This window comes from Macrobrachium rosenbergii, chromosome 32, assembly GCF_040412425.1.
Source record: "Macrobrachium rosenbergii isolate ZJJX-2024 chromosome 32, ASM4041242v1, whole genome shotgun sequence".
Taxonomy (NCBI): Eukaryota; Metazoa; Arthropoda; class Malacostraca; order Decapoda; family Palaemonidae; genus Macrobrachium; species Macrobrachium rosenbergii.
This window is the reverse complement of record NC_089772.1, coordinates 12,865,547-12,878,759: the sequence shown is the minus strand read 5'-3', so window position 1 is coordinate 12,878,759 and position 13,213 is coordinate 12,865,547. Positions and strand designations below refer to the sequence as shown.

At 40.4% G+C, this 13,213-nt stretch overlaps 2 protein-coding genes across 5 annotated transcripts in view; both read right to left on the bottom strand.

The window, feature by feature from the left end:
• The window catches only part of LOC136855706 (uncharacterized), a 69,260-nt gene that overhangs the window by 9,625 nt on the left and 46,422 nt on the right, over positions 1–13,213 (bottom strand). For 2 of the 4 annotated variants that reach the window (XM_067133025.1, XM_067133024.1), the window contains exon 2: positions 2,458–2,623. The exons of the other annotated variants lie outside the window; for them this stretch is intronic. In XM_067133025.1, coding sequence (XP_066989126.1) covers positions 2,458–2,576 — 119 coding nt within the window. In that variant the 5' untranslated portion in view covers positions 2,577–2,623. The remainder of the gene's footprint in view (positions 1–2,457; positions 2,624–13,213) is intronic. 4 annotated transcript variants of the gene reach the window in all.
• Positions 1–13,213, bottom strand: part of ND-ACP (NADH dehydrogenase (ubiquinone) acyl carrier protein) — a 90,083-nt gene that overhangs the window by 32,624 nt on the left and 44,246 nt on the right. The gene's annotated exons all lie outside the window — the stretch shown is intronic.

Sequence of the window (13,213 nt, the reverse complement as noted above, 5' to 3'; positions counted from 1 at the left end):
ACCAAGACGGTTGAGTCAGCTCTTAACGGTGATACTTCTCTTCCACTTGATTTTTTTTTAGGCGTCTTTTCTCTCTGCCTACGGTACTCCGTATTTCAGGAAGTTTGAGTCATCGTCTTTTGCCCTATATCTTTCAAATGAATTGATGGATTGGTGTTATACTTTGCAACAGTGTGTTTCACACCCTCCCCTAATTTTTGGCAATAAATTCAATTTCCAAATTCAGCATTTTCAGGCACTTTACTCTTGAATTTGATGGGGGTAACCAGCAAACCGATTAACGCTTTCAGACATACGAACTTGGGTACTACTGAACTGAGTATCTACTTGTAGTAAATTCCTCACTACCCCCAACTTTCCTCTTCGGCTCCACCACTGAGCTTCTCCGTCGTTACATCGCGTAGCGTATGTTACTTTCTTTATTCTTAATTTTTGGGCAGCTTTCGCCCGGCTGTAAGCTTCAAGGAGACGTGTAGCAAATGCATTTCTGCATCCACGGGGACATTTCAACATGCACGCCATAACTCTGAACAGCGACGAGACAGCCTTCTCTGTAGTTACTGGATGCACAAGTGATTAACCTGTCGTTTACCCAACATTTCATTCATCAACTACAGAGATTTCGGAAACCTGTAAATTCAGTATACCCATGTAGGTCGTTAGCTCCGTTCATCCTGCATTGCTCAGTTGAAAAACATTCCATTACATAATAAGTATTGTGAAGAGAGAGAGAGAGAGAGAGAGAGAGAGAGAGAGAGAGAGAGAGAGAGAGAGAGAGAGAGAGAGAGAGGGGGAATGAAGGAAAAGACAGACTGGGAAGTGAGGTTTAAAGAATGAGGAAGGGTCGGTGAGCGCTTATCCAAATGAATTCATAAATCTTGACTGGCTAGGTTTGGCTATGTCCTAAAATTCAAGAGTAAAGTACCTTTAAAATCTGTATTTGGACATGGATTTTTTTTTAATCAAAAATTAGAGGTGGGAGTGAGAAACTGTTTCAAAGCACCATACCAATCACTCGATTGGTTTGAAAGATATTGCCAAAAAAATACAATGACTCAAACTTCTTGAAATACTTAGTAGCAGTGCAATATTCGAGAGCAGTACCATGTAGAAAAAAAAAATATGAAAGTACGCATGCTTGACATCCAAAAGGAAAACGTTGAGTCTTTGCATACTTTTCCACAGAGAAAGTAAGCAAAGGTTTACCAGCATGCAGATTAGAAGTACATAAGAACAATGCCTGAAGAATCTGGCGTTTTATTTATGGCAGATTTGTACCCACTCACATTTTCCGAAGTTGACTTTGATCTCACCTCAGCTGGTCGTCCCTCTTCCTTTCTTAGAGACGAAAGCACTTTCGAGGATCGCTCGCAAGCACAATGACAAATAAGTAAAAATAATTGAGGAGTATCACGATAAGATAATAGATAAAGCAAGATATGTACAGCTTTAAATAGTTACGAGAAAACTACTGCATATTCAGAAGCAATTTGTTTTTGCGAATAAGAATGAAGTACCTGAGAATTCTAGAAAAATATCTAGACTTCTAACAAATGCAAATAATTTTTTCAGAACATCTGAAGAGATATCTGGAAGAACTCTGTGCAAAGGGGTAACTTACGAAAGCTTGGAAGAGCAGCACCGAACATTTGAAAGAGATGCATGTCAATATTGAATTAGGAGCCATAAACATTCATTTGATGAGCAATACTGATATGGAGCAGAATAAAACCCAAAATTACGAAGAGCACGTGCTACGGGACTCGGCTATCCCTTATCTGACAATAAAAAAAAAAGACATAAAGGCAAGAAGAACGAAGCATGAACATTCGAGGCTGTAGATGGGCGGAGGAACTAGTAGAGGGGGTGAGAGGGCCAGTGAACTAACCCTTAATTAGGGGAACAGCGATAATGCGAGAAAAACGTGAGTCACGGCAGCATAAAGAAGTTGACAGTGGACACTGCAGCAGGAGACGCTATTTACAAAGGCTGAGAGAAAGTACAAAAAGCGCCACATGAGTCCAAAGCTACCAGAGAGAGAGAGAGAGAGAGATGGAGAGAAAAAAAAAGCACAAGACAGACTTTTAGAGATTCATACACAAAAATTCAGAGAGCGTGCAAGAAGTCGAACGGAGCGCCAAGGGACGCTTTGGAACGGTAAACATAAAGGCACAAGGAAGTAGCCTTGAGGAAGCTACGTAGCAGAACAGAACAGAACAGAGAGAGAGAGAGAGAGAGAGAGAGAGAGAGAGAGAGAGAGAGAGAGACAAACACGAGGAAACATTCGCGACGTTCCTAACAGGAGCCAAAAGAACACAACACACAGGTCAGTACAGTCAAGTGTTCAAAGGATATGTAGTGCTGAAGGAAAAGAGTGACCTCCACCATGCAAGGAGGAAGATGTGCACTTGTTTTTTTCTCAGAGAAAAAAAAAAAAATCGTGGTCCCTTCTACTACCTGTGGACAGGGGTGACCATAGGGGTGTGGCGAGGTTTTGGCATGTAAGGCGGAGGGGGCCAGAGATGAGACAGGCGACGCTGGCCACAGACGTTGCGTTTGTCGATCCAGAAATGCATGGCGTCGGACTTCGGAGCACTACAGTACCGATGAGATGGTCATACTCCTGTTTGAACAGTATTGTAAAATGGCATCAGTGCTTGTGATTGGCAAGAGGCTCTTCCATTTACCTTAATTTTTTTTTTTTTTTGTCAACATCAACACCTACCACAGCCTCTTTGGGCTTCAAACAAATGCTTATCTTTTCACGTTAGGTACCATTTCAGCGGGGTTGATACCCCCCCCGAAATGGAGCGCCACATGTGAAAGTGTAACTAAAATGAAGGTGACGATTGGTCGGTTGTTTTTCCAGTTTGACTGAAGAATTTAGTCAGAAACGTCAAAATGAAGAGGAACCAACAAATTCGGCAATAGCGTTGCTGATTCCACGTGTACGTTTTGCTTTTCAGTTGGAGACCCGCTGTTCGGAAGTCTACTCTTCCTGCTTCTTAAAGGCTCAGTCTGGACGTAAACCTTATTTCGAAAAAGAAACGACACGTAACAAAAACCTGTTGTCTGGTGCCTAAATCCTTAATCAATAAATCCTGTACTGGAGGCCGCCAGTTGTCGAGGCAGTTCTACTGTTAACAAACGTGAGCAGGGCAGGCGTTGGAATGTTTCATTTTTGATGTCGTCAGACTGTTATTTTCAAAATTAATTATAACAGTTGGATTTATGCATATAGAGATAGTTTTTTTTTATTCAGGATAAAACATGTGACGGAATATATTATGTACATTAACTGGATTTTGAGTAATTAAAAATGAAGTAAAAAAAATATATCTACGGTGCAAACAAAAATTCTTTCAAGATATTGTAAGAAATTTATCGTAGAATTTAAATTCATATTAATAAAACAATAATTCCACTGATAGAACAGGATAGGGAAAATTAGAATTCACTGTACAGAAAACATCGATGATTATAAAAATGATTAAACCTAAAACTGAGTCATATTTCACGGGTATGACTTAACATATCAGAGCAAAGTTTCATATATATATATATATATATATATATATATATATATATATATATATATATATATATATATATATATATATATATATATATATATATATATATATATATATAAACTATAGACTCTGAGGACCAACAAAGCAGCTATCTTCTTCATATTCATTCTCATTAGCTTTTGGGCACTGTACGCGGTATCATAATTGCATCCCCATTATTTTGCAAAAGAAATGCTGTTCACCTTCCAAGGAAATAAAACGAATAACTACTACCAACAGGAATATTGCACTGGCATTTGAAGTATCCTAAAAAGCTGCTCTACGATGTGAATGAAAGACACAAAAACAAATGTCAGAAAAACTCGAATTTTTGTTGTTAACAATATTGCATAACAGACCAAGAGTTTCCCAAAATGTGCGCTGCTGTGAATTTCGAAGCGAACTCCTGTTACAAAATGAAAACAAAAAAATTCGGAGTGATGATATGAAAATTCATTAATCATTAGAATTTTATATGAATTTTCTGTTGTGAAGCCAGCTTACTTATACGCCAAATCATGTACGCCTGAATAGTTCCCACCAGTCAATGACCTTTAACACTGGTCCCCATCATAATATTTCTGTTGTAGGATAATAATTAGAGAAACATTATATCTTCCAAAGAGGGATGAATGAAGATTATGAAGAGGCAGGAGAGGGCCTCAAGGTCCATTGAAATTAATGATACCTGTACTGTAAAACTGAAAATGTGCTTTGAACTGATTACGATTCTCTGCAGGAACAGAGGCAAGAATCAGTTAAGGAGCAAAGTAACATAAAAAATGTCTACATAATGGACGATCCCCACACTTTCTGCTTCATGGGTGCTTCCATTGGAATCGAGCAAAGTGACCTACTGGACAAGGACTGCTAACACAGATGCCTTGACGTGCACAGAAGAGATGTACAGAAGTGTGAGATTGCCAGACTGACACCCCTGTGGAAAGGCTTTCGTATGGTTGCATCAGGTAGTGTTGGAAGTTTGGAAGATAATGCCTCTGTTCTTTTCCATTTCAACAGGAGTTTCAAATTTCAGGATGTCTAAGAATGACAAAAATATACGATTTTTTTTTCTTCTGATGCTGACTTTCATGGATGCCTGATGGTCAAACATGCTTCAAAACTCTGGACAATGCGAAAGGGGAGGGTTGCATTGTAACTCATCCTTTTAAAATATTACTCTTTAAGCTCAGCTGAATTTATACAATGAAAATAAAAAAAAATTCCCTTTGTTAATACAAATATATACATATATATATATATACATATACATATATAATATACACATACTGTATATACATACATACACACACACACATATATATATGTGTGTGTGTGTGCGTGTGTGTACTTATGTGCGCGTGCGCGTGTTACATAATTACTGTATTTGTCAAACCTTTCAAAAGCTCGTTCTTTTCTATAAAGAGGGTGAAGTTTCCACACAAATTGGAAACTTGAAAATGTCAGGGACAGCGGTAAAAAAAAAAAAAGTCAGGAATTGTAAAATATTATCAAAACTTTGTGAAGTCGTTTTTATCTTTGAGGATTAAGTGGAATAAAAAAAAAAAAAAAAAAAAAGAATTCAGGGCAGTGGCCATCTATCTTAAGGGTTAGCAGCCATGGCAATAAAACACGCCCCTTTAGTGTAACTTGCAAGAGACGCTGAAACAGGAAACAATTTCCCTCCCGCCTCTCAATTTCCGGCTCCTGTTGGCGTATAGGCATGCTCGTAGGCATATTTCAGCGCTGCCTGGAAATACTAGCGGCTTTTCTCTTTCCTTGGTGATTTTCGGTGCAAATCAGAGACTACGGCATTTCGAATAACATCTTCGACGACGAAGATACAATCAGTCATGGTATGGATAATAATGGTAATAATAATGGAAGACTGCAGTATCTGCAAAAATACAAAACTGGAAAATGGTAGATCCTGCTGTTTTCCCTGGCCTTACGACTGATTTTGCAGATACTGCAAATAGGAACCCCCTTAAATACTCGTGGCAAGCACTGAAGAATCATTCTGTAACTTGTGTAATTAGTGTTTCACGAGACCAACAGGTGGCATATCTCAACTTCGAAAAATTTTTCCGGATACTGCAGTTTCCCATTTTAGGGCGGAATTGGCGCTACCGCCCTCACCACCTTCGTCAAAAACATCACAAGATTTTGAGGCGGTAGGGAATGAAAAGGGAGAAAGAATCTCAAGTTCCAGTTCCAGATATAAACGATGACTCGACGACGCCTGTTCCAGCATTCGTTTGTTGATAAAGGCGGCTGCAGCAGCAGCAGCGGACAGGGAGGGACTGCTTGATCAAGCGATATGACAGGCGTGGCTGAGTAGCAGACGCAACAACAAAAGCATGAACGCAGACACAGACGCTTTCAACTAGGACAACATCATTCCAGCGAGGAGCTGAAAGTGAATCGTGAATCGGGTGAATCATCGATAAAATTCACCGTGATTCGTCTGTCGGATACTGAGAGCAAAAAAGTAGACGTTCGCCTTTATTCATTTATTGGACATTGTGGAACAAAAAAAGCTTGCTCATGCACCTTTTACGCGGGGTATCTCCCCTTTAGCGAGGTTCTTCTTCTTCTTCTTTCTTCTTCTCCCCCCTCAGCAGAAGAATGCAATGTCACCAGAAACCGAATCGCTCTCGCTTCGGTACTCTCTTTCAGATCCTCGAAGGCGAGCTCCGTTGTTTTGTTAATCTTCGTTCGAGTCGTTCCTTGAGAGTGCTCAAGTAACACTCTAGTCACTTATTGATCTTGGCATTCTTAGAGAGAAAGAGAGGGAGGGTGTGAGTGTGTGCGTATGTGGAAGGGGTAACGGGTGGGTTTTGGGGGTGGGGGAAGGGAGGAGGGATTAAGCTGTAGGTGGACCGTTTCAGAACTCCTCCGCACAGGGGGCTATGAACCCTACACAATAAAACCCTCGGCAGGGAGTGAGTGACTCGAGTTTCATAGCTGAAGGCCCCAGTTCACATTTAAAGTAAGACTGGAGGTCTCCAGGAATATTGGTATTTGTTAAAACATTAAGGAAACAAAAGCAAGCCTATGAAGGCATGTAGGTACTTATATATGTATACACAGATACACATCAAAAAATGCTGTCATTTGCTCTTTCACCATTAAGCTGTTTCTCTCAGGAGAAAAAGGAATTTTCACAGCCACAATCATATTGCCGTTTAGTGGGAAAAGTTCCACAACACTGGCTACTCCATCTACATACCAAGAAGGCTTATGGTCCCTCAATTCTAAAACCTCTTCCCTCCATCTATCCGGCACTTTCCAGGTCACCCTCTCCTCCTCTGAACACTTAGAGTATTACATCTTAACCAGCCTATTATCCCCTTTCTTTTTATATGACTGGTCTACCTCAATCTCATCACCTAAGTTAACTTTCTTTCCTTATTTCCACACTTCCTTTCCTTTAAGTCCTTGTTAATCCACATATACTACAAAAAAAAAAAAACTGATTTCAACAGTTGCAGCTTTGTTTTTGTTATTCGCATTCTAAATCCACACTTCACTTCTATGAATCAAAGTTAGCTAAGCAGTTCCTTGCATCCCTGGATTCCGTGGACAATTTGTTTCTTATTCACATGGTTAGCAAGTACCTTGTTCCTTCTTTGAGTCACCCATTCTGGGGTTCATTTGGAGTAATTGTAATCATCGATTACATTACTCCAAAACACCTGTGCGAACTAACTTCCATTCTTCTACCGTCCATATTAACATTCAGTATTCCATTTTTCTGGTTTCAGTTTTAGTTTTCTGTAAAAGAAAACTATTGAGATAGCTTTGTCTGTCCGTCCGCACTTTTTTTTGTCGCCCTCAGATCTTAAAAAGACTACGGAGGCTATAGGGCTGCAAATTGGTGTGTTGATCATCCACCATCCAGTCATCAAACATACCAAATTGCAGCCCTCTAGCATCAGTAGTTTTTATTATATTTAAGGTTAAAGTTAGCCATGATCGTCCGTCTGGCAACGCCACAGGACATGCCACCACCGGGCCGTGGCTGAAAGTTTCACGGGCCGCGGCTCATACAGCATTATACCCTGTACAGAAATATCGATTGCGCCGAGGAAACTTCGGCGCATTTTTTACTTGTTTTTCATAACCTTAATCTTGCTAACATTGAGTTTCACCTTTCCCTTCTTGTAGACCCTTTCAAACTCTTTCTGTGGTTTATGTAGTTTCTCTTCACTTGGACTTTCCGCATCACTCCATTCATAAAGATAAAAGCCAAGGAGACATAACGCACCCTTTTTTCATTCATCATTAGTCCCGGTGCTTGGCCTATGGTCTAGCCTGGTACGCCATTTCACGTTAATCCCCCAGGCCAGAGCCTAACGCATGCGCATGAGTCTGCACTCTGCACATGCGCATGACTATTCTCCCTGTTCCTCTTGGCGCGAGTTGTACGCCTTGCAGAGTCTCTCAGCATACGCCTGTTTGCTGTATGGAATAAAGCAACCTATGACTCTGGATATTTATTTCTCCATCCCTGCAATCTTCAGCCTTCTCCTACAAGACATCATCGCATGTCACCACCTGGTATAATTTCTGTTTTACTTTCAAACTCCTCACGTGACTGTTTCACAACAATCAGTTGATACACAGTCTCTTTCTGTCTAAACCCATCATGTTCTTTACCTTCCTGTACTTCCGCCTTTTGTCCTAGTTTCTCAGTCAAAATACATCCATCATTTTCCATGGTGAACTAGCCAAGTTTTTCGCTGGTGTTGCAAATTTTTAAGGCCAAAAAAACTTACTATTGCCAATTTCCGTTTCAGCGCTGAATGACCCCATAGGTTCCAGTGCTTGGCCTTTGGCCTAAATTCCACATTCAATTCTAGAAATAAACTGCGGGTAACATATTTTCCGTCATATTCTGTAATGAGAAATTCAGGGTCAAATACATTTAGTACGACAGAAATCGGAACCTATCTTGAGTTACCACAGTTTTTTTCACGGAAACGTAGCGCAACGGAAACAAACATACCAGTCGAATCGACCTCATTCAGTCGAAATAAGCAGAGATGAAAGCTGGATACACTCAAGTTCCATTTGACTCTCCTCATTATGTGATGACGGACCTGCTTCTGAAACCAAGGCAGATTAATCGACCCACTTTCCGAGAACTATATTTCAGACGCACGGAGGTGGAGGACTAAATCAAATTGCGTGGCACGTCAGTCCAGGTTATCCGATTAGCATTTTGCAGTAGAGGGGGATTATTCTGGTTAAGCAATGTCCCAGTTAGTCTGGAACTGAGGTGGACGGTTCGATTCTTTGGGGGAGTGCGGGAGATTGTCGTTGATGAAGCTGAAACTTCTGAACGAACCCCGTTAAAGTTAGGGGCAGCAAGCTGTTCATGTTTTCGCGTTCACTTCCAAGGTACTAGTACTAAACATGGCGGAACTCCTTGGGACGCCGTGTTTAGTACTAACCCATCGGTGTTGATAACAAGCCAAAGCAGTGCCTAACACATCATACTGAGATCGTGTTTTCTTTGGAAATGGCAGAGTTAATTTGAAGATAAACACAGATCCAATTTTAGCCTGGCATGTGATCATCTTATTTTGCGTATGTCACTAATTATCACAAGGCTCAAAATTTTACTGAACTTAAAGACGAGGTCCCCATCTTTTCTTGAAATACTTAGAACTTTTAAAAGGACAATGCAGACTAAGTAAGAAAATGATGTAGGCTGAGGGGGAAAGAGCGACAATTTTGGAAAGATAAACCGCTTATGAGAAAGGTGGGACAAAAAGCAGGTCTGAAACACATCCTTGAAGAAAATTAGGAAGTAATGAGAAAGGATAGATAGGTCTGGCAGGGATGCGAATGAAAAATTGGTGTTAGGTGGCACTTTTTCTGTCCGCCCTGAGGTCTTAAAAACTACTGAGGCTAGAGGGCTGCAAATTGGTATGTTGATCATCCACCCTCCAGTCATCAAACATACCAAATTACAGTCCTCTAGCCTCAGTAGTTTTTATTTTATTGAAGGTTAAAGTTAGCCATGATCGTGCGTCTGGCAACGCTGTAGGACAGGCCGCCACCGCGCCGTGGCTGAAAGTTTCGTGGGCCGCGGCTCATACAGCATTATACGCTGTACAGAAAGCTCGATTGTGCCCAAGAAACTTCGACGTATTTTTAACTTGTTTATAGATATGAAGATGAAATGAAATTCGACATATTATTAAGGGGACAAGACCGCTTCGGTTGCTAAAGAAATCAGCACCATTTTGTTAATGACAGAAATAAAAATAAAAAGTTGTCCTCTAAGGTTATAAATAGAATTGCGCCCAAACAATCCACGTCATTCCCATGGAGGGGTGACCAAGAACACTTTGATGGAAATGTCAAAAAAAAAAAAAAAATACAACGAATGGCCAGTACAACAAAAGTTATGCAGGACCAATTTCCAAAATTTCCAGATTTCCAGTATTTTCCAAGACAAGAAAATTACTAATCTTTGATGATCATGGATGGACTGGAATACAGAATACTAACCCCCATGAGAACATCGCTCACTGACGAGAAAGGCCAAATCTCTCACCAGAAGGTGGGAAATGTTACACTGGTACTTCTTAATCTGTTTCATTTCCGCGACTTCAAAATGTCGTATCACTTATCTATTAATTTTGACGAGCTGCGCGGCAAGCTGATTTATATTTAGAAATGAGGGTAGGATGATATACGTGTTCGTTCATTCACTGACTCGTGGAACGAAAATACTGTAGTCTTCGCTGCATTCTTCTGTTGAGACACTGAGATAGAGAAGTGGAAAGCAAAATTATATCCGGCGCAGAAGAACTGTAAATGTATGGACAGGCTTCCTTGCAAAAATGCATGTTATGCACAGTCATGGAACTCGAGAGCACATGCAGTTTCGGAGAGTCATGCTTTCGTTCTCAGAGGTCGATACTGATCTCTTATCGTTATGTATAATCGTACTGTCATACACATTTTACACATTTGCGTAAACTAAAGATGAAAATTGAATGCTATGTTGAAACAGACATAAGGTTACCGATAAATCATCTTTATACTGCATTCCATTGTGCCACTGAACTTAGGCTGTTGATTTTATGTAAGACAATTACATGCGAGAGAGAGAGAGAGAGAGAGAGAGAGAGAGAGAGAGAGAGAGAGAGAGAGAGAGAGAGAGAGAGAGTTAAAATAATCATAAGGGAGTAAATTTGACACAATTCAACTTTATCCTCAGCGAATTTGATCATGCATTTGTTCTTAGAGGCATTTTACAAACTTTCCATTACAAAGAAAACAAGTAAAAATGCGCAGAAGTTTCTTCGGTGCAATCGGGTTTTCTGTACAGCGTGTAATCAAGGCCACCGAAAACAGATCTATCTTTCGGTGGTCTCGGTATAATGGTGTATGAGCCGCGGCCCATGAACCTTTAACCACGGCCCGGTGGTGGCATGTTCTATATCGTTGCCAGATGCACGATTATGGCTAACTTTAACCTTATATAAAACAAAAACTACCGAGGCTAGAGGGCTGCAATTTGGTATGTTTGATGATTGGAGGGTGGATGATCAACATACCAATTCGCAGCCCTCTAGCCTCAGTAGTTTTTAAGATCTGAGGGCGGACAGACAAAGCCGGCACAATAGTTTTCATTAACAGAAAACTAAAAATGGGCAATGTCAGTTTCCAAAACACCCCACAACTGAACGATATTTACAGATTATTTTTGTAAACATATTAAGAATGAATCCAAAAGTGCCAGGTCACCATGATTATCTCTACGATTTTATCTGCTGAATTTTATATATTCATTTATTTATTTATTTGTCTATTTCACGCTGATGACAGTTTGCCTTGCTGGATTTATTAGAATACCGAATTCGATAGTTGTAACTTGGATTCAAGTCCTTCGCTTCTCTCTCATTTTTTTTCTTAGAATGTGAAGACCTAAATTTGTTTGATTATCATCATTCTGAAATTACCGAAAAGCCTCTTTCTTCACAAGACAAGACAGAGTAAAAGATATGACCAAAATTCTCCTTTAATGAGAAACTTCTCTTCGTTAGAAACTTTCTAACAGAAGGAAGATAAATTTCACTTCCTCCTCCTCCTAAACCCGCCCCCCCCCAGTTCCTGGGGCGCGACGCCTTCCAGAGTTAAACCTTATTCATGAGTTCTTCCTTGGTGTCTTTGAATAAGCGTTTCAATTCTTTTCGTTTGTGTAGATTTCCTTTCTCTTTTTTCATTTATGTCTTCGCGTAGTTGCTAATATGGCTGTGTCATTTTAGAAAGTATATGTATGTGTCATTTTAAAACGTGTATATATGTTACAGGCAGCTAACGAAGACAGGCATTTCACGAACTGCCTGAAATTCCAGGCAGATAACGAAATGACTTAGGGACATTTGATCTCCCAGGGCCTAGTACTAAACTCGGCGAAATACATTCGCCCCTCAAGTGCTAGTACTAAGCACGGTGAAACTGTGTAGGTGATTCACTGCTTCGCCGTGTTTAGTACTAGTCCCCGGGGTGATCAAATGTCCCTAAGTGCATTTCGCTATCTGCCTATGTTATAACATATACGTATTTTCTCGTGAAATAGCTTCTGCTATTATAACTATTACTACTAATACTAATACTACTCCAACTAACTGCTCTTCTTGTGTGAACTCTAGCTCATGACGCAATGCAGAGTAATTATGATGAATAACTGAACTGTTAAGCCTTATTTGATAGTTATCTGATCTCCTTTTTTTCCAAGAAACTTAATCATATAAAAATAATAAGTTTTTTATGATTTTCTTGCGTCTGTAAAGTAAGATCATGCGCTATCAGTTTATCCTATCTCTCTCTCTTTCTCTCACTCTCTCTCTCTCTCTCTCTTTCTCTCCTCAATCTCCCTCAATCTCTCTCTCACTTAATCTTCCTCTCTCTCTCTCCCTCAATGTCTCTCTCTCTCCCTCCCTAAATCTCTTTCTCTATCTCTCGATCTCTCCCTCTTTCTCCCCCTTAATCTCTCTCTCTCTCCCCCAATCTCTCTCTCTCTCTCCCTCCCTCCCCCAACTCTCTCTCTCTCTCATAAATGCGAGATCACGTAACCAGAGTTTTTAATAGCTTAGGGAGCCTCCTCCTCCAGTTATTATCCCGGTAATTAGCATCCATCAGCTTTCCGCAACAACATCCCAAGAAAATGCCCTCGGGTGCTTCGAAGGCATTTTCATCAACACGTATATGGGCATCAGCTGGGGCCAGAGGAGGTGGGGGCGGGGCGCAAGAGGCACCACTCACCCCTATAAAATTTGGGCGAGGTGAAATCATTATATGACGAAAAGTATGGTGGTGAAAATATGCAATCGATACATTGTAATCTGAGGTCCACATAAAACTGCATTATAGCAACTAACAATGATTCATGTAAATAAAAGGCTGTAAATAAAAACACGACAAAGGGGATATAGATAAACAAACAAAAATTTATGGTAAGCACAAACGAGTAAATAATGCGCCGAAGTTTCTTCAGCGCAATCGAGTTTTCTGTACAGCATATAAGCAAGGCCACCGAAAACAGATCTATCTTTCGGTGGTCTCGGTATAATGCTGTATGACCAGCGGCCAATGAAACTTTAACCACGGCCCGG